This window comes from Rhipicephalus microplus, chromosome X (genome assembly GCF_043290135.1).
Source record: "Rhipicephalus microplus isolate Deutch F79 chromosome X, USDA_Rmic, whole genome shotgun sequence".
NCBI classification, from domain to species: domain Eukaryota; kingdom Metazoa; phylum Arthropoda; class Arachnida; order Ixodida; family Ixodidae; genus Rhipicephalus; species Rhipicephalus microplus.
Window position 1 is genome coordinate 239,624,526 of NC_134710.1, and position 22,477 is coordinate 239,647,002.

General features: G+C 44.6%; 1 protein-coding gene across 1 annotated transcript; it reads left to right on the plus strand.

Moving 5' to 3' along the window:
• Positions 1–5,289: 5,289 nt before the first annotated feature.
• On the plus strand, positions 5,290–20,189 carry LOC142775195 (uncharacterized). The gene is made up of 3 exons (XM_075876541.1): positions 5,290–5,364; positions 15,999–16,295; positions 19,304–20,189. The coding sequence occupies exons 1-3, from the start codon at positions 5,290–5,292 to the stop codon at positions 19,553–19,555; spliced, it is 624 nt and encodes a 207-aa protein (XP_075732656.1). The 3' UTR covers positions 19,556–20,189.
• The last annotated feature ends 2,288 nt before the right edge of the window (positions 20,190–22,477 follow it).

A 22,477-nucleotide genomic window follows, 5' to 3' on the forward strand; every position in this document is an offset into this window, starting at 1 on the left:
GAAGAGAGGATATTGTGTGTATTTGCAGCCACAAGTCCTTGAGCGAAAGCATGGCAAGTAGCTTGTGAATCTGTTACAATAGTGACAGCGGAGTCATGTGAAGGTGTCGTTGCATGAGCAATTGCCAGAACGACAGCTCCCTCCACTACCAAACCTCTGTCTGTAGTTCAAAGTGTGGCAGACGCCAAAAGGGCGTCTGTGTCGTCTATCACGTCTAAACACATGGCTCATTTCTCTGGGTAGCGTGCCGAATCAGTGTAAAGACTTGTAAGTCTGTGGTTCCATTACCAAAAACGCGTGTCATAGCCTGAACTTGGGCACGTCGATGAACGGCTTGGCGGGAACGATTCATATTGCGTGCAATCGGAGGCACTTTGATTAGTGCGCGGACAGTAGAAGCAAGTTTGTGTGGTGGCACCTGTGCGGGTTTCTTGGGAATCGGTTTGCCAAGACGAGACAGGATGGCGCAGCCCTGTTGTTTCTGCCTGAGCCGTTGGAGCTGACTGTTCTGCTGGGCCTCGATGAGTTCGGTTACGGTGTTGTGGACTCGTAGTTGAAGGAGGCGTCGTGTAGATGCGCGTAAAGGCAAGCCGAGAGCCGCGTTCACAGCTGTCCGTAGAATGATGTCCATCTTTTCATTTGAATTAGCGTGAGATTATGAAAGGGAAGATGATAGGTGAGCCAAATAACTATGAGGGCTTGTAATAAGCGGAGGACATCCTTCTCACGGAGGCCTCTCCTGCGATTGGTGATGCGTTGGATCATGTGTGTAATTTTTCTGCTGAGCCAGAAGGTTAGTAGTGTGCGAGGCCTTGCCGTCACAGTGAACGTAGAGGCCTAAAATGCGAATTCGAGGTACCAGAGGGATAGGACGGGCATAAAGAAACAGAGAAGTGTTAGGAGAATCAGCGGTTTTGCGGCACCGCTTGTACACCAACAACAGCTCCGACTTAATCCAGTTGTGTAAGGAAGTTTTTCTTTTGCATGTATGTAAAGAAATTCCATTAGAACACATCGAAAAGCTGGAAACAATTTGCATTAGTTCAAAGAGAAAACGAATGGAACACTGCTGGCAACACCAATTACGCTATTTCCGTCAAGCTTCTGTATTGTACGGGTGAACTTTACCTGCTGACAAATCTTGTTCAAGAGAAACTGTTTATCATTACCAATACTTACCATAATGACCCCTTTCATAGGATAAACACGATTATTAATGATATTGTCATAATCATCACCACCATCTCAAACGTTCATGGTGACGCTTGCTAACAGCACTGAGCATTTTCAGCATCATCATTTGTTACCGCCATCATCAGCGCCTTATCCCTCATGTTCAATGCTTTCATTATCCGCATTGTTAACACCATTCATGGCCTGTTCGCTTGGACACAGTGCCACTTCCACGTGGTCCTCATTATTTTTATTGTCGTTTATTGTCATTACCAAAGCGTTATTTGTTGCGTTAATACTGAATGCTTTCATTATCCGCAGCAGCACTTTTCAACAGGTCATTGCTTGTTGACGGCTCTGCTTCAATGCGCTAATCTTCGCTGCTCTCCAATTCTGAATATTTGCTTCCGCTAGTCAAGTGGAAAATTGTAGTATGTATGTCTTCATCGCCTGATCTACGTCAAAATAAAGCAAATAAATTCTAAACCTAATGCACAGCCCCTCACTTTTCAAACCATGGCTGTTCAGAGGGTCCACGAGGGTCCTGACCATCCCGAGTGAGCCTAGCCAGGTGACGCTGAGTTAACTCGCGTTCATAGTGGACCTATGAAAGTTGTTTCACTCACTCACTCACTCACTCACTCACATACATTTTAAAAGTCTTATTCACCTATAAGACACATATAGTTTTTCTTTAGAACTACTCGAAACTGAAGCGAGTCCTAGAACTATTCGGTGTTTTATCAGCTTCGTACACGAACTTGCCTGGAGGTCAGAAACGTTCAAGCCGCAGCGCCAACTCACCTAACAAAACTTTGGTGGTTTAAGGGGCAACAGAATTTACACGAAAACAAAACAAAGCCTTCTTTTTAATGAAACTGAATAATATAAAGACTCCTATGGATTTAGGGTGAAGTTATTAAACGAATTGCCGGCATACAAGCCAACGAGCGACTTGAGAAGAACGCTGTTTTTCTGTGCGCACATACTGCTTTTCGTTCACAGAAGGCGGCAGATAAATGTTTTTATATAAAATTCTTAATCGAGAGCAAAGTTCCTAATCATTTTTTTACGTGGAAATCGTGTCACGTACGTCGTCAAACTCTTTGCTCCGGACAAGTGGGACATATACCCATAAACCATGGGTCTCTGTATGCATGTATGAGCCAGAGGTATAGTTTGTTTCTTCAGAGGAAGGGCGAGACCTTACACAGGTAGTTTATATTCGTTCACCAGATGAATACAAAAAATAAATGTCATGGCCCCATTGGAAACTGAACCCGAAAATTCAGCTTGGCAATCAAGTGATTTACAGCACAAAAATGTCTTTCTTTGTATTCGTTGAACGTAGAGTACGTCATTAAAACGGCAATTTGGAAAAGTTCGAATAATCCCACAAGTATTGATTTTTTAAAGCTACGCATTCTTATTTTGGTAAGTGAAACATCACTAACACGAACCCGTTCTCTAATACTACACTGCACAGTTACTGCGTGCCGCATGGTTGTGCTACGTTCTTGCGCATGTGCGATGCTTTCCTGCTATCATTGAGAACTTAGCATGCACACGTATTACCTTCGCACTAACTTTCAGACTTGTGTTCAGGACTCCGAGTTGACAGGATTGTTTCTTTTATAGCAAGGGTGTTACTCCCGCCGTTTGCGTCTCTCATAATCATAAGGTGGTTTTGGGACGTTAAACCCCACATATCAATCAACTCCCGCCGTTTGTCCGGTTCGTGGTGTAGGCAACAAATTATCATCGCAATGACAACGTGGCCACGTCAAGTCAAATTGAGCATATTTGTGCCAAGTTAAGCTAAGCTGATCATAGCTGAGCATAATTAAGCTCAATGGAGAGCTGTAGTGCCTAATGAATTATGCAAAAATTAGCAAATGAAATCAACGTCTAATTAGCATTTATAACGCTGAGTTGAGATTCTGATTTGCCCATCCATTCCGAGCTCTGCAAAGTGAGCTGAGGTAATCTTAAGAGGGACTGATTGGGACCGTCTAGTTAGGGCCAATAATCATCATCATCAGCCTGACTACGTTCACTGCAGGACAAAGGCCTCTCCCATGTTCCGCAAGTTAACCCGGTCCTGTGCTTGCTGCTGCCAATTTATACCCGCAAACTTCTTAAGCTCATCTGCCCACCTAACCTTCTGTCTCCCCCAAACCCACTTGCCTTCTCTTGGAATCCAGTTAGTTATCCTTGACGACCAGCGGTTATCCTGTCTACGCGCTACATGCCCGGCCCATGTCCATTTCTTCTTCTTGATTTCAGCTATGATATCCTCAACCCCCGTTTGTTCTTTAATAATGCTTAAGAATAAATGAAGCCTTCCTTCACTATGTGTGCAACCTAATCAAGACCAAGCCTCTATGGGACAAGCTGGCCTAATTAATCTAACTACATTAATTAGGCTATTATCAAACGAGCTGAGACAACGATGTATTCTAATCTAGATAAAAACTACGGTATACAAATTTGGCAGGCTAATTAGCCTAGTTAGGCTAATAGTTTGAATATGGCAACTATGCTGCATGAAGCAGTCATTTCCAAGTGAATCGCAGTGGAACCCGATTTTGCCTGGCCAATTCTCGTAATTTACGACGTGGTCACGGGAGTACTTCATGTATTGACAAGATAATGCACGTGTGCCTTTCTATAGACAAGCCAAAATCAGACAAATGCCGACTAGCTCTGCTCAGCACTAGCTTTAAATAATGCTCCCGCAGCAGCACTTTGTTAAGCGCTGTAGGATCCATGCAAGTTCTAACCTTGTCCTTCTTGACATTTGTTACAATATGGCTAGACCACTCGGTTACCTTTGCGATGACGCCCTGGGCTTCCATGCGCTGCAGCTCAGCCTTGACTTTGTCCGGAAGAGCTACAGGAACTCTTCTCGCCGGAACGACGACTCCCACTGCGTCTGGCTTGAGCTTCATGTCATACTCGAAGTCTTTTAGCTGCCCGAGTCCTTCAAAGACGTCTGCGAAAGATTGTACTGCCGGGTATACTTCATGCTATAGGTCTCGCATACGGTAGATGAAGCCAAGACTTTGAGCTGCTGCACCACTCAGAGTGGCAGGGATGTCTTGATCGACAATGAAAAATGTTTGTTCTTTCGTTTTGTCATTTGCTGAAAGCATCAACTAAACTTGCGCGTGCGCGGCTGTTGTGTGCCCGAAAAATGCTGTGAGCTTAACGTTGCAAGCTTGCTGAGCTTTATATGGCAATTTTTAAACATCGCTTCTTGAAATTACACAACAGTTTGCACCGTTATCTAGCTTGCATGTGATGGGATAGCCCTCGATGTACACAGTTGCGCTCTAGTCATCCCTGGCGATCACGCCGGCAGTCAACGCTTGTAGGAAAAAATCGTTATCTTCTGCTCGCAGATCTCGCATTTATTGGCTGACGTTTTGCGGGTACTTGGATGACCTGCATGCTCTAGCGAAATGGTTTAGCCTTCCGCACTTTCGGCATGTTTTCCCTCTCGCTGGACACATGTCACTGCCGTGCATTTGACCCCCACGTTTGTAGCAACGATTTTTTCCTATTGCCACTGCATTTACTAGAGTGCCTTCACCTGATTCTGTGGCTCCACTTATTTCTCTGAAGTGCTCTTTGCTTTGTTCCTGCGCTCGGCACATGTTGACGGTCTTTTCGTACGTCGGGCTTTCCGCTATCAATCTTTGCTGGAGGCTCTTATCCGTTGTGCTTAGAATGATTCGACTGCGCAACATGCCGTCTTTGAGACTCCCGAATTCACAGTTCTTCGCTAACACACGCAGTTCTGTTAGCCACTCGTTAAATGGTTCACCTGTATTTTGATTTCTTGAACAGAAAAGAAATTCTTGAAATGTCAAGTTGGTCGCGGGCCTGTAGTGCTCTTCAATTTTCTTACTCAGGACTTCCACATCATTTCTGTCTTCCGCTTCCTCGAACTTGAAGGTACTGTATGCCTTTCAAGCTTCTTCGCCTATGGTAACTAGCAAAGTGGCTGCTTGAACATCCTTAGGCTGTGTGTTCAACTTTGTAGCAGTGGAAAACAGCAGAAACTCACTTTTCCAAGTTCTCCATGCAATTCAAGGGTACTGTGACGCCTCCATGGGCTTCGGGGGTGGTGATAACGCTGACGTCCAGCCGGGTTACAACTACGATGAGGAGTTATGGCTGGAGTGGGTATGCGCCACAGTTAATAGGGGAACAAGAACAAGCTTTTGTGATGGGTTTGAGAATGGGACGGGCCACTTGTTACGCTGTTCGCAATGTGTGACAACTGGTTGTTCTTTCGCTGCTTTAAAACGCTTTAAAAGTCGTATTAACGCGATTGCTTCAACCCCATCAAGCCTGCCTAAGGCAAGTTTGAGCACAAACCACAAGCACTGGTGTAGCTCAGTGGTGGAATACTATACCGGCACCCAGCGGACCAGGGTTGGAGCCTCACAGTGTGACTGTGCTAGTTTTTTTTTTTTTTTTGCGCATCATGCTTTTGAAGGCCAAGAGCCGGGGTTGTACAGGGATGAAAGAAATATAGTTCGAGCCCAAATACAGAAACAACAGACAAAGGCACACAGAGGAGCAATGATTCGTTCTCGTGAATTTCGTTTCACTGAAGATGAGCCCACGAAAACAGCTCTTGGGGAAGAAAAGCGATATGCTCTCTCTTAGTAAATACTGCAAATTGAGTCAAATTACTACATTTGCACAGACATATTAACACACACAGCACAGACAAATAACAGCGGCATTTGAAGATCATTACAAAAGCCTGTTCACCACGACTGAGGTGACAGATGACTATGAAGAAAAAAGCTGAATGATTCATCGCTTTGATTTCAAGTGGACAGGAAGTTGATCGGCTCACTATTGATGGCCCCATAACTAAGGAAGAAATTAAGATTTCAATCAGTACTTTGCAGAGAAACAGAACTCCTGGCCCAGTTGGCCTTACCGTGGAACTTTGCATTACATATCAAGAACTGCTGATTCCTTTCCTCGAGGCACTTTTTGAAGAAGCCTAAGAGCTTGGGGAATTTCCTCCTTCCTTTTATCAGAGCCACACTACTTTCATTCCAAAAAGTACCGAGAGTGAGTTTTAAAAATAGTAACTCTGTATAGGCCTATTTCTTTATATAAGGTTGATTATGAGATATTTGCGGAAATCCTGACGAACAAGTAGCAAAGGGTGATTACTAAATTTGTAGGCGCCCAGCAAACGTGTGGAATAAGAGGCCGCTCTATGCAGATAAATATTTATGTAGCGCGATCGGTCCTTGAATGCACTGACGATAGAATAAATAAGGTAGCTCTTCTTCAGATTTACCTTGCTAAGGCTTTTGATAAGGTGCGACATGAACTTTTGTTTCGACTGCTCAGTCATCTCCAGTTCGGAGATGTACTGTACAATGGCATATCACTGTTATAAAAAGTGCTTAACAAGAATAATTGTGAATCGCGCGCTTCCAGGTTTATTAGAGGTAAATTCATCAGTACGTCAGGGGTGTCCGCCTTCACCTTTACTTTTTGCAGTATACTTGGAACAACTTTGCTTAGGAGTACTCCTACATTCAGGCATTTGAAGATATAAATATGAAGACGAGAAAATTAAAGTTCTAGTCTACGCAGATGACATTGCCTTCTTCGTGTAGAAACCGAGTGTTCAGGAAGCAGTAAACAACGCTATGCGTTTATGTGAAATTTTCGAAGGTAATATAAACTTTGATAAAACCAGAGGATTTTAGCTGGCCACGGGGGCACTAACTCCCTCGGTGTTTGCAATTACTCGTAGGAATGATGCTCCAGTTCGTCATCTTGGTGTGCCTCTTGATAACCACCGTAATAGTGGCCCTCATTGGACGTCTGCCGTAACAGCCATCCGTCGAAAGGTGTTAACTTCGCAAGGGCGGGATCTTTCTGTTTTTTTCGAATGCTAAAGCATGCAACATCTTCCTTGCATCAAAGCTTGTCTACATTCTACCTGTGTTCCATTGATTTCGCGTACATATCCGGGCGTTTCACCGGATATTTGCCTGCTTCATTTGAAATTCTTCATGGGAAGCCAGGCGAAAAGACAACCTTTTTCTTCTGCACAGGCGCACCCACTCGTGCGCTTGTGTGCACATTTATTCTAGTGCTCCCTGTCGTTCCGCGTACGAAGGACCATATGCCCGATTGTGCTGTCTCGACAGGCCAGAAAGGATGGTGGTGGCTTTTCGACGAATACGTTTTGCTGTGGGCCACAAAAACGGTAACCACTGTGACTGCTCATCGCTGTGATGAAACAGTGCGAGGAAAGTGTGTTGTTCGTACGCGGAATGTTAGGGAGCACTAGCATCGCCGCGCGCACTGACGCGTGAGCGGTTGGACACGTGGTATTTTTTGTAATTCGAGGGCATTTGTTATTAGCAGAGAAACACCAATACTCAACCGTTGTAAAGTTGAAAACTATCTTTTCGGGCGTTTTGCTAACCGACCATCAACTTTGTCATTGAAATTTCTTATTCATCTTCGTTCCTTCAAATGTTAGTTAAATAAACAGATCTAATTAAACAATATTTGAGAGCACCAAAATAAACTGACTAACACCAGCCAACGGTGAGCAACATGCATTTGGTCGCGTCCTTATTGCGTGTGCCGGCATATTTTTTAACCCTGGCTGAAGTTACCTGGGACACCCTGTATTTACTTCAGATTACAACATAAAATAAGGCAGTAATAATGCATGACACAAGCGTACATCACCATCAGGCGTCAGAACATGCGATTATAATAATGACTTCATGGTTCAAAGCCTACAAAAGGGACACCTCTACAAAAGGAACACCCGTTACGGTGCCTATTCTCTCAACTTCTACGCAGTGGGTGCATAGCTAGTTCGAACAGATTTCATGCAGTGTGTGTTTGAAATACGCCCTATGGCCAGAATATTGTTATCACGTTCATAGAAGCTTAAGGGTCCCTCAATTTTTTGCGCTGTGTTTAAATGACCAGCCCCTTCACTACATTCGACTGATGATGAAGCGTCAGTTTTACAGAAAAATTTGCAGCTACGAGATAGACATACTTGAGGACGAAACGCATATGGTTATTCTCCTTTTGTGGGCTTTGCGCATGCAACCATTGTCTTTTGTACTTTCCCCCTTTTTATATATCTTATGTTTCCATCAAATAAACAGTACTCGCTCGTAGTGAGTAGCAATTTAACAATTAATTTTTTTGTGTGTGCGTGCGTGTTTCTTTGTGTTGAACATGTCACAATAGTCAACTTAACGTTTACTCATCGACCTTTTTGCAGTGGTAAAAAACCTCCTATAACTGTCCAGTTTTCACGTTTCTAGGACACTTTGTGGCGCGGAATTGAAACTTAATGGTTCATTCTTGCCAGCATGGAAGGAATGCGAAAGCGGTTGGCGAGAACTTCGCTTGCATGCTGAACCGAAAGGTGTTCGCTTTAAAAGCCCTTGCGATGCAATCTTTAGCTGGAATAGGCAGATTGTTTGCAAGAACTCTTCTTCCCAAACACTAAGTGTTATGAATTTTCATAATTTCCTGGAGGTGCCTGCATAGAAGCAAAGTTGTTGCAGCTTTTATCGAGGAGAGCAGTACATGTCAACTTAACCATGACAGCTGAGTCTTGGCTGAACCCGCAAATAACCGATCCCGAACTTCTGAACGAGAGCTCTTTTTGACAGCAAATAGGCTTGACAGTAGATGGCGAATACGTTGTGGTTTTTGAGATATTTACATAATTCCAAACATCTATCGAATAATGTTTAATAGGGATCAGGAAATAAGTAGTATTAAAATATTGCCTGTTTCGAGTGTGCTATTCGTTTGTGCTACCATACACCTGAAGCCCGGAGACCGAGCTGCAATTGATGTTACTATTGAATTCAATTTAAGGAGAAATCTTAAACAGAAACAAAAGTGGGCCACAAGTATTTGCACAATGAAGCACTGGCGCTTACTAACAACTGTTTAATCTTCTCGCAACAATACCTTTATTGGATGGAAAGGTGGGCTAGTTGGTAATTCATCATGGTTCAGCGAACGGGGAGCACGGGGGTGAACACAGACTCCAAGCATAGAACAGGCCACACAGCACGAGCGCTTATGAGCACTCGTGCTGTGTGTTTTCTGTTTACTTTGTGTCTGTGTTTACTCCCGTGCTCCTTGTTCGCTGAACACAAATATATTCCACAACCAGATTCCTCGCATTTGCATGCCAGTAAGGCATTCTGTAAACGTAAAGTTCATTCAAAAAATTAAAGACACAATAGCGATGAAACTGCACTTTATCATTTATGTGCTACATTTCCAACGAAGTTACGCTAATTGCAGTGGCTCCTAATGAACGCTAGTATCTCTTTTGCTGACCCATGGTTCATGTGTTGTTCTCGATTCTGAAGACGATGCTGGTGACACAGTATTACACAGTGCATCATTTCAATTGACAGAGCAACGTCTAGCAGTGCCTCAAAATTTCAAAATATTATTTAGCCGACACTTGGCCGATCTCTCTGAGCAGGTAGCTAGGTTCTATTCTGGCCAGTGTCATTATCACCATCATCGTGATGACTGTGCACGTGCAGAGAGAGCCTCGTGGCACGGAACATCCTGTCGTTCATTGGACCATCGCGTCTGGCCAGAGGATCTGGTTGTTCCCGCTTGCCGAGAGGGTCACGTTCTGCTTCAGGCTCTCTTCGACTGCCCATCAATCTCGACCACCAGAAGTCTACGACGAGGAAGAAGAGCCACGCAAGGTTTCGGTACAACACCCGTTTCTCCGGTAAGCCACACTCTATCTTTTTCTTCGTTACCTTGTATTTGTAAATGAAGGAGCCGTACTCTTTTTTTTTTTTCTTAGTGGTTGCACTTCGTCCGTGCAATATTCAAGCTCACTTTAAATCGGCATTGGCGAAGAAATGGCCGAGTAGAACAGTGGCTTCATTATTACTGGGTTGACTTTATGCGTCAAGAGGCCCTTATTACACCGCTCGCCAGGTATCCATTAGTTTTAAACGGGTTGCACGCTCCCATTTGCGAGACACTATCATAGTTTTCATTCTTTCACGCAATATTTTAAAATATTCTGAGATGTTTCAGGTGAATAATTAACCCAACAGAGGCCTGTATACGTGACAGAAGTTGTGGCAAGCTTTTACGCGCAATTAAACTGGCATGACACACCATCGTCTTATTTCAGCAGCCTCCAACATTCAATGTATTAGCAACTCGTATTTTTTTCAAAGACGATTGCTTGCCACAGCACGGCTTGATATCAAAACCGATACGTGCACGAGTTTAGTTCTTGGAAATTCATATGTCGTAGCCCACCATGATATAGACAGAAGAGGACACACCCGCAGAACTTCTTTATCGCAGTCGTGATGCGATATGCGATACGTATTATGGATTCTAACCATCGAGCCCCACAACGTGCCTTAGCGTTCTGTCGAATTTGCCAGGCAGTCGCTTTCCAAAAAGATACTGGAAACCCGAGATCTCATTGCGCTAATGATTTGAGAAATTTACTTATCTTGAGCTGCACGAAACCCAAGTGAAAGATGATAGCTTGCGACAATAAAAAAATCCGTTATTAGAAGCATGAACATCCATCGCAGCGCCTACCCCTCTTTCCATTGGTTGTGTACAATAGACCGCATGTCTTACAATGAAGAAAAAAATAAAATGAACAAATGAGAATCTCCTCCCAATGACTTGCATTTGGTCTCAGGCTTTCGTGATGCAAAGACGGTAAATAAACAGTCTTCGGCATGTAACATTAGGAACATTTCGCCGCCATTATGGTCAAAAATCTGTGAAACCATAGATGAGTAAACGTATGGGGCCGCGTTCGCTCCCACCCTCACATGTTATTTTTTCAGACAGAGGGGGGGGGGGGGGGAAGCGTTCCCTCCACCTTCCTTCTACGTGCACACGAGGGGGACATGGTGTGTAGCTAAAGTGCATTTTCTGATCCCCCTGTATCGATGAGTGTTCCAACAGACGCCCTAAATACGCTAACAACTGCTTAAATCATTTCTTCTAATAATATCACCCACTTATTTTTGTGCGAACATGAACTACACTGTATAGATCAACATTGAAGAGTGTTATTCCTCAAAAATCTTCTGCATTTTCTCCATTACCATAATTTTTTTAGACCTCTACTTTTTTTCCTTATTGCTCGTTATTCGAAAAGAATAGATGGATAAATTTTGTGGTAGCATTGATTGCCGCTTCTTCTCTGCATTTCCCTTTACAGTATTTTTTTAAACTACTCTGGGCTCAGTCGCGCCCAGAAAGAGTTTTTGAAAATTTTATAAGTTTGTTAACATTCCTGCCTTTCCTCTCTATTTACATCTGTATCTTAAAATTTTAATCATCAAAATAAGGATGAGAGTAAACTTACACATTAAAACCAATTTTGTTCCACTCCTTAACGTAACGCTGTAGGAATTGAAATGTTATTCGCGTGTTTGTCATACTCTACAAACTTCGTAGTGGTGCATTAGCGACCTTCACATTCATCTACTCTTTCTTTTTACACAAATGTTGTTTCGGTAATACCACTTCATCAATAAAACTGAACTGAGGTTTGTCACTACTCTGTACTGCCTCAGCGAAACCTTGAGGGATGATGTTAGCAACACTCCTCGCAGGGGTCGAAGCCTCAGCCCTCTCGCACCTCTGGCACAACCACGGGCTTGTTCTCGGCACGGTGTCCACTCAGCGTGACTCTGGCACGCACGCAGTTTAACTTTGTACACAAGAAGTGGCGCAGTGAGGGCTACTCGGTCATCAGCACTGTCTTCTTCGTCGGTCTGAACAAAGCGGGCAGCTCAGAGTGGCTGCAATACCGGTAAGCAGGCGTTTATACATGATCTTTCGCGCGCACCATGAAGGATTAAAATACAGGCGTTGGAACGTTATCCTCTAGTTCGTTTAGCACCCACGTGCGCACTCACTAGAGAGTAGCAATCAACAAGCTTCACCGAAATTTCGCTGTTAGCTGAGGAGTCGTTTGCATGGAGGTTGATAAAATTGGAGCATATATTTCATGAAATCTTGCAAAGGCATCAGTTTCAGTGCAAGTACTTGTCTCGAACTGCACCCATCGACACTCCGCCATTTTATACATTGCAGATTGAGAATACGTTGACACCTGCGACTAGCACCGGTGGCACGAACTAACTAGTCATAATGGAACTGGTCTCAAATGGTCGCTTTGGTTGCTAAGCGACTCCTTTAGCTCCAGCATTCGTCGCCCTAGTCTTTCAGCAGCGCGAGTGCAGTCGCTAACCTTTGAACCAATCACACGGTCAGAGACATGACGGCAGCTTATTTACGGGGCTGTGGAAATGCCGATCATATATGAGTAGACCTGAATGCTTTGTGGCTATGAGTAGCATGTCGTGCCAATGCCAACCATATGCTAGCAGCCGTGATTTTTTGTGGCTACGAGTCGGATGTCGTATAAGTGCGAACATTGATGTGTTGGCTGGAGTCACTTTTGGGTCACCGGTCACAGGTGTAAATGGTCCTTGTGGTTTTGGAAAGGTGCCGGTGCGTCGGCTGGCTTTTTTCTTTCTTAAGGGCTGATGACTTTAATGTCCCAGGTTGTCGTATGCTGTCGTCTTAGCTTGGCGCAACGCAGGCAAAACTGTAGCTATAGCTGTAGCATGATGATCGCGCGCTCGCGCCAAAGACAAGTCTTCTTCCTTGTGTTCTTCGAGAGCCTTGATGATGACTTTGACGCAGGAAAATTGACACTTAACACAGCTAGACCGTACTTCAATAATTTGAGCAGGACGAACGATGGGTTCAATTTGAGGCACTGGACCTATCCCTCTAGGGCGCTGGCATCTAGAGGGAAGGGCTGGGTGCACCGCACATCACGTATCGAGGAACGCGGGGTTCCATGGTACCTGCGAGTGCACCACAAGGGTCGCTCACCGGTGTCCCTGCCATGCTCGGCGCGCATCTCACAAGAATGCTTGGAAAGAAGCATCGCTGCCCGCGCAACGTATAACAATAACTACTTCAATGACTGCTCCACCACAGCATTTTCCACACTAGCGCTTAACCCCTGATCATGTGCGGCATCGGTCATTCGGCACACTCCGAACATTTTTTGCACTCACTACCATAGCGAATGGTAGCATTTCCAGCCCACAATCATGCCAAAAAGCAGTCCTGTTCCGTTGTTGTTCGAGCACCCTAATTATGACATAAAGTGTAGACATAGCTACTATGGATAGTGTAACACGACTACGTAAACAGCGTATAAAATTTAAAAGAGGAAGCAAGGAAGCAATCGAAAGCGGGGAGGGGGGGCAATTTAGGGAAAAAATGGATAAGAAAATATAAGTAAATATCCATGTAAAAACAGAAGAAATAAGAGGACAAGAATGAAAGCGATTATAAAAGAGAAAAAAAATTGAAGAAAAACAAAGAAGGCTGCAAACTCCTGCACTTCTTTCACGCTTGCCGCCACTCGGCCGTAGCTCCTATGATTCTCACCACGCTCACCACGGGACAGGGCGAGTGGCTGAGCAGGTGGCACGCCTTTTACAATGCCTTGGAACTGTTTCGTGAAGCCCAAGTGACTAAACCCAACTCCGCTCCATAGAGTGGTCGTACATCCCTTATAGTGGCACACATTTTTTTTATTTTTCAGCCAAATTTTGTACCTTGTTTTACCACTCCATGAAAGAAAGTGCGTATAACTTAAAACGTTATGTCGATAACCGGCGTTTAACCTCCCAAAATCACAATTTGGTAGTAAGGAATTCTGGAGTGGAGGGCTGCGGAAATTTTAACATCCCAGTGTTTTTAAAGGTGGACTGACTTCACACAGGGTACGCGCCTCAAGCATTTCGCCTCCATCAAAGAGCAAACCGTGTGGCTAAATGTGATCATTGTTTTATAGTTACTCAGTTAGGGACCGATATATTCCGACGTAACGTCGACGCGCGTGACGCTAGGTGCAGTGAATCTACGCTAGCAAGACGCGAGTACTCTGACGCCAGGCGCGACCCGGCGGCAGCGGGTGCGAAATGCGCAATGCTTCATTTCGCGCCGACAACGTTACTCAGAAAGCACCACGTTTGCCCAAAGTATGTCTCTCTGCGTTACGGAGGAACACTTCTATAGTGCACTCTAACAAAGGGGCGCCGGGCGCGCTCGAATGCGCATGCGTCAAGCCAATGTACGCGGCGCGTGCCTGCGATACAGTGTATAGAATGCGTATAACTGCGGCTGGCGTGGCATAGTGCTAGAGACTCTTTATTGTGTTTCAAGCGCTCGTTTTATTATAGCTGTAAAAGTGAAGGGTGCACATGCTATAAAATAGATTTCGCATTTGACCTGTGCATATTATTTCGAAGTGATGGAAGAATTGAAGCGAAAATTTCTGTAGATTTGCAAAATGACGTGATTTCACGTCACAAACCACAAATCAGACTCTCGCTAGGTCGTCGCAATCAGCCAGTCGAGAGGACTTTAAGCTAACTTAGCTTTGGCTTGCACACCATGTTGATGGTTTCATTCCTGAAGAAGGCGGCCACATTTAGAGGTATTCAAGCGCACTCCAGCTGCAATAAAGAAACCCATGTTCAATCTGGAGTTCATCCACCAGGGCGAGATTCAGAACAGTTCGTACGAAGCTTCAGAGCCACGCGAATTTGTTGAACAAAACGTTCACATCACCGTAAGCAACGCTTATAGCATCCATTTCCTGAACATGTATAGGTCAGCAAGAAGCGAATGCCAACTTGCTTGTTCAAATGGCTCCACACCAGCAAATCGAACGGAACCAATGAAAAGTCGAAAAAAGGAGTGTAAAGGGCAAAAAAGATTCGTCGCATGGGCTGAAAGTGAGATTTATAGGATATTGTTGCCGTGTAGCGTAACGCGCGTTCTTCAATTGCAGTTGGATCAGCACGACAAGGTAAATCCATTCACACTTCTCACACTGTTACTCGGTATGTCGCGCCAGAAGTCTGGTCTCGCATTGCATAATCTGATGAGTTACAAAGTGTAAAGGCTTTTGCCTTCTAGTGCTACAGAGGGTATGGGTAAGTAAGAAGGGGCCGCAAAAAGGGGAGATTGGCACGAGTGTCTGGTCGCCAGAGAGAGAAAATTACTGAAGCAAGGCGTGGGAGTGGGCTAGTTGGTATTCCATGTCTTAAACAGCTGAAGAGAAAAAAAGGTAACAGTTGACAAACGAAACAACGAGGACAAGCGCTTTCGAGAAAATTAGACACGTGGCGTCTTTTTCCTGAGCCTGACACAGACAGAGTAGGAGACGGGGTCCATCTCTTGAAACGGGAGGTGCCGGCAGAAAGCATGCCATCACAAGTGGTCACCTTATATATGCTAATCGCGATTTCACTGCCGAAATAATCATTGACTCGCGGCAATGTTTTTTCTTTCTTTTTTTTGCACAGCTGTGCTGCACTGCTCGACTCCTTATGGTTAGATACAGAGAGAATCACAAGGGGCAGCGATGCCCTCAGTGTTGATCTAGAAGTGTGTATTTAAGGGCCCCAGTGGCCTCGAGGGCAACAGATATACACGTGCTGCGTCCGAACTATGTGACACAAACGCGCTGCATCTCGCCATTCACAGTGGCATATCTTTAGGCGTCACTATTGTGCCCGCGTTACTTCATCGCAAATAGTGTGCCGTCCAACTTCCACGCGTTTTTTTTTTCATAATATTCTTGGCAACGCGATTTCAGCACAGCTGAAGTAATTAATGGACAATGTCGTTGCGGTCAGCTTAAGTTTAATAACGAAGCAATCTAGGAGAGAATAAATATAATCGTTTTTTGCCGCAGCTGTTCAGCGGAATTACACCGTAGCCTTGGACTTCGTCCAACACGAGCACGGGGACCCGTGCTTCAACACCTCCAGCACGTGTTCGGCAACTCGGCCCAATGGCGCTGCGACTGTGTGCGTGATGTGCTACTTCAGACCTTCCAGTGGGTCGTGACAAACCTGACGATCCACGCACGGACAGCCACTCAGTTCCAGAATCCGAGCCAGCACGCCGCAAGGGACTACACCAGCTGCTTCGCCATCTTGAACATCAAGAAAATAGAGGTATTTCTACACTGATTTTGCAACGGCATTGCACGTACATGCCCGCTCCCTAATAGCCTTTTGCGTGCGACAAGCTATTATAAGTGGTGTGTTTATAGAAGGTCTGTCGAAGCTACAACGCATGACACATGCGGTGAAGGCCGCTGATCCTTATCAGGAAAGAAATGAAGAGAGGTGTGGAGAATCACACAAGCAAAGGAGTATAGATGTGGGTTAGGTTAGCTGGAGCTATTGAATGCAAACCTAAAACCTGCGGTACTCCAAAGAATCGAAGAGACAAACACTGCACGGAACATGTGCGCCCCTCTTGGGCGCAATTTTTTACGTCATAGTGTTAAATAGGCCGTTTCACGGAAATTCAAACACCGGCGTCATTGGTTTCGAGCAAAGAATCATCTTGTAGGGAATCGAAAACTTTTTAAACATTCAAATGAAATAAAAGCTAAAAGTGTCTACTTCTCAATGTGGCTCGATCCCGGGTTGTTCGCTTGGCAAGCTGGTGTTTCACAACACAGCAGCGCTTGTGCTTGTGAATGCAGAGAAAAATTTCTTCCTCTGCTTGGAAATGGACAATGGACTGAAAATAACTTTAATGCTTCACAAACGCGCATCCTATAGGCATGCTTCACAGTACAACATCAAAAGGGGCAGTAATAACAACATGCGCACATTGCCATCGGGCGGGAGAACACGTGATTATAATTATGATTTCATAGTTAAAGACTGTCACTCACTTCATAACGCACACACGTTACTGCGTCCATTTCATTACGGCATGTATAGTATAGGTGCATAGCAAGTTCGACCCGATTTCATGCACCAAGTTCTCAAAGTATAGGGACTGGATATCGCTATTGCGTTCAACTCCTCAAAGTTGTAGGTGAAGAGTCCCCCAAAGGTTCGTATATTTAGCGGCAGCTCGCCTTCAGACGTACGAAGCGGATCACGTTCACATGCCTAACCACGTATATATGCACATGCGCTTCACATGTGTACTTCGCTCAAGTTGTTGACGGGGTCCCGGTGGCGCAGAAATGACCACAGTGTTCCAGTATACCTTCTAAAGCCAGCATCGCAAATGCCTTCTGCGATTTCCTTCTGCGATTTCCTTCTGCGAAAGCCGGTTACCCACTACATAACGCACACAAGTTACTTCGTCTATTTCATTAGTCCACGTGTATTTGGTGCATAGCAAGTTCGCCAAGATTTCATGCACTAAGTGCTGAAAGTACGCACTAGGAACAGGATAACAATATAGCCTTCACTTTCTTAAAAGCGTAGATGAAAAGTCCCTCTATGTTTAGGTTCGCATATTTAGCAACAGCTCGCTTTCAGACGTTCGAAGTTTGATAATTTTCACATTCCGAACCACGTATACCTACACATGCATTCCACATCTGTACTTCGCTTAAGTGGTGAACTGTGTCACGGTGAAACAGAATTTTTCGTAGCTGTACTTGGCCGCAGTTTTCCGGAATACCTTGTAATGCAAGCATCGCGAATGCCTTCTGCCGTTTGATTTGCATTCTGAAAACTTGTCTCTGTTTCATACTTTCCAAGTTTCGTGGTTAACCCAAGACCAACTAATGCTAGAATAAAAAATCACAAAACATATAAAACAATGCTTTCCGGACTACTATTCATAACAACAAGTTGAAAAAACACTGACGTAAGCTTCACTAGCGGAGTTGTGCCTTTTCAAGACATCTAAAACAAACAAACAAAAACCTACTTCACTGAGCAACTTCAATATTCTGCTCGGGCTAAAGCATTAATATATAAAATAATCACTCATATACTCACCATACAGTGATGTTCGGTGAAAAATCACAAGTGAGAGAGATGTTCTGACAGCGCTGTAAAGGCGGTGTAAAGGCGGATTTACTTTCATTAGGCCTCGTGAAGAGTGGACACTGAAAACGATCTGCGTTATCTATTTTCTCTTTCTCTCTTTTCGCGCTTGATTTATCATCGCATCTATTGCGCACCTCTCCTTGCTCATTCAGTTGGTACATGGGAAATTGTGCGTGTGAAAGTAACTTGGGCTTCTTGGCAGATGGCGCCACTGCAATAGAGCAAACTTAAGGAAGGGTACGCAGAACTCAAGAAAGATAACACAAGCGCTGCATGAACTGTCAGTGATTCTCTGTGCATTTAGAAGCAAAACCTAAATGCATGATACGACGCCATAGTAATGAGATTCACAAACATACTGAGACGTTATACAGCACATTTAAGCAAAGCGGAGTTCATGTTTCGTAAGGCACAGGCATAAAAACAGAATCGATTCCTACGATAACTCGGCAAAGAAAGACACGTATAAAATAAATGATGGTTGGCCCTGTGTGCTCAGTCTTTCGTCCTATATAATGCGCATAATACTTATGTATATATTGTTTTTCTCCATCAATTATTGTCTCACTTAACCATATACGACATCTTTCAGTATTTAGTCTTGTATACCACAGAGATACAAAAATAGGGAAAATGTAGACATCTTCATTTTGTTCTGTTTGCGCGCCTTTTGTCAGCACGTCTTTGAGTGAACTCTTTCTTTCTGACCAGTTGCTGTCGGCTTCGCTCATGCGAAGCTGTTGTGGCCACAAAGTATAGCGCGTCGTAAAACAGACCTGTACACGCCATAACAAATATGAAGTGCTTAACGTCGCATCACCCAAAATCCAGTGCCTTGTGTTTGCGATTGACACCATTGGCATAATTTTAAAGGCTTACAGAAACACCTAGAAGTGAGATAACGACCATTGACAACACTCGCATTGCCGAGATGGAGGGAAGAGTTGGCATGCAGCATTCTACATAAACAGAATGCATCTATATACTAAGGAACGCAAACAGCCTTATAGTTTCTTCCAACCCTAAGGAAGTGAAACCAGTGCTCATGCGGAATGTTCAAAGAGAAAAAAAAAGAGAAATGCTAATCACTCTCGCATTGTGTACTCAATGACCACGTGTCACTTTATTTTTGACATAAGGATATACGCTTGCAGGAGCGGAGAGAGCAAGGAGGACCGGGACTCCAGAACTCTCTTCACCAGCCCTGGGTGCTCCGGAATCCATCAGGAGGAGGCGTCGTTCCCAACAACCACGCACTGGATCCCGTGTTTGGGCGGCCAGGCGTTCAAATTCCCCCGCACCTGATGAACTACTTTCCTCCCGACATTAAGAAAGGAATCGGGCGGCACACGGCTTGGAAGGTGGCAGATGTTGTTACACCTATTGAATTTGCACGTAGATCCTAATCGTCCTCTTCTGGCAGTGGATGTTAAAACATGCCCAACGCGTATTAGTTCCTTCATTCTTTTGATGTTTTCGTCGGTTTTCAGCTGGTGGTGCTGCGTTTTCTCTGGTGGTGCGTTTTGGATATGTGCGCAGCTGCGATACAATGGAAGACCAGTGTGCAGCGGTAAATTGGACCCAGTACCATGTGCAAAGTGCATCTTACGTGCCATGGTACCACTACGCTCCACCTGCATCGTTTTACCAGCAGCATCAGGTGCACCATTCCTATAATTATGTCAGGCCTGAAGAAGGCTATGAAGTTTATCAAGTGCAGTTGCGGGACTACCATACCCGTGCGTGGCCAGACACTTCCGGTCGAGCCAGCAAGCAAGCAGCACAAGAAGTTGGCAACAAGATGGAGAGATCAGAAAGTGAAGTTTGTGTCCTTTATGAATGTCATGACCCTCTGCCCATAGACATTTCACCATCGTCAAGTCCTGCGCTAAACATTTCAACGAAATCGCCCACCAAATGTGCTGGTTCTGAACTGAAAAGCCATCTTCTGGGTTCCAGCCCAACAAAACCATCTATGTTGATGACTATGCAGTTTTCTCCCATTAAGATATCCGAGACATCAGCACCAGTACTGTCACTATTGGCAAAGTGAAATGCTTGCATTGCACTTTGCCAATAGTGACAGTACTAACACCGCAATCATTCTGCTTGGTGCTTTTGCAATGCGGTGCTTGTGCCAGGTGGGAATGAAAGCACGCGTCACGCGATCGTTACAGTTCTCGTAGTGTGCTTATAATTGACTGTATTTGTTGCGCATATTAGGAAGGTTCCTCGAGGGACTCTTGTTTTATAAACGTTTGGGCTATACGGTCACTCGCAAGTATGTTTTCGAGTTGAGTCGATTTTCGAGTTAAGCCTGCCCTCTCGGAGCGCAAGACCAAGCCCTCTCCAAGGCGACCAGACTACCCACGGCCATGGAATACACGGCCACCCATGAAAGATGCAAAGAAAGGTGCGGCAGGAGCAACGACAAGGGTGAACTCCCAAAGTCCCGGCACAGGTCCTCCCAGCAAAATCGGAGAGACGCGAATCCACGCCCAGACCAAAGCCGAATTCACCAAGGAGATTCAGCGACAGGGTGCGCTGTGCGAGTCCAGAACCAAGGAGCTCACCATGCTCAAGTTGCAGCTCAGGCATGCCTCGGCCGGATTCGCCTCTTTCGCTGTTCACGTCCAACACCTCAACGCGCAGGTTTTGCAGAACAACTCGTTTCGTATTCCAAAGCTGTCTGAGGAATCGCGGAAACCGCAAGAAGAGATTGAGAAGCCTCGCATAGCTATTGAGAAGTTAAATAACATACAGAGATAGAGGAGCTCAAGCAGAGCCATGAAAAGGATATAATCTCATTGAGAAAAGAGTTGGAAGCGTCACACAAAAAGAGGACGAAAAAGTTGGAGGAAGCCCACCAGAATGAACTGACTGGGTACTTGGAGGCTCACACACGGAAGCTTAAAGAAATGAAGGCATTTTACACGGATGCACTCAATAACAGCCGCAAAAACAGTGATGAAACCTTGGACGCTATGAAACAGAGGCACAGACAAAAAATTGATGCGATCAATGAGGAGTATACATTGCAACCGGACTCCATCAATGAGGACCACCAAGCACGGCAAAAAGAACTTCAGCAGAGGTACGAAGCTCTTCAGCAACAATACAAGCAATTGCAGCAACAGGCGAGGGAGCTCCAGGAGTCCGTATTCTCAGACACAGATGCCAAGATCCAGTGGCTTTCCAAGAAAAATGCAGATCTACAGAAGGAAGTGCAAAGCTTGAATGTTGTCTTGAGATGCGTGCCAATCAGATACAGAACTTGCAACATGCCAAGATAGAACTGGAACGAAAGGAGGAAGAATTAGACAGGTGCAAGGTAAAAATGCAGAAGATGGAGGCACGCATTGAAGACCTTCAGGAACTGCTCAATGAGCAGTTTTGTGGAACAAAAGAAGAACAATAGAGGAACAAAAGTTCCTGTAAATGAACCGTGCACTTGTCCAATAAAGCTAGATAAAGCTATTGACTGGCAGAAAAAGTCTGGTAGTTCATCAAAGTATGAACCACCCAAGGTACATTACATCGAGTGTGATTCAATATTAAGCATGGGCCTAAAGCAATAACTATGAATGATATGGAAGAAGCACCCAGAAAGTGGGTGGTGGTCCAACGAGTGAATGGTGTGGCTAGGATCATTACTTTCTCTGGTAAATTTCCCGTGTCACACAAAGCGAACACTGCTAATGTGATCGGCGACTAGCCTACTTGAATTAGAAGCTCTTCCGGAAAGCTTTAGGCATTCTTCAGCACGTGAATGCGCTGGTTATTGTGTGTGCGCTGTATTTTTATTCTTTGCACTCGTCGCATCATTGGGGCGAATCACTGTTTTTTTTTTTTATTGACGCTCCCGCGTCTAAATTGCCCATGTCTGTGATCGCCATTCTCATACCGCCGCTCATATTATACGAGTACGTGACTCATATGACTGAAGGAAAGTTTCGTGACGTACAAGAACCGGCTTTCATGTTAGTTTTGTCGTGGCCATACACTAATGTTCGTCATGCCTTCGTGCCTCCTATGTCAATTTTGGACTACACTGAGGTAATCTGGTAACTACGAGATCACTAAGACCTAGAAAACCAGATGGATAGAAAAGTAGATAAAGAGGCTCAAAGCACCTGTAGTTCTATGAAAAGTGCTTCGCATTAAACATTTATTGTATGATAAAATATATAATGTTGGGGAGGTCACCATTGACATATTTGTATAATGCAGAAAGTCGTGAGATAATGTACAAAAACGTCACGTGTAATACATACACATGCATAATACGCACATTTGTGTGGTCCCAGTGAATGCTGCGTGAAAGTGTC

Excerpts from the sequence above, each read along its gene's own strand:
- LOC142775195 (XM_075876541.1), top strand. The coding sequence starts at position 5,290 with ATGGGCTTCGGGGGTGGTGATAACGCTGACGTCCAGCCGGGTTACAAC. Across the intron at positions 5,365-15,998 it reads AGGAGTTATGGCTGGAGTGG|GAGAGAATAAATATAATCGT; the intron begins GTATGCGCCACA and ends GAAGCAATCTAG. Across the intron at positions 16,296-19,303 it reads TGAACATCAAGAAAATAGAG|GAGCGGAGAGAGCAAGGAGG; the intron begins GTATTTCTACAC and ends ATACGCTTGCAG.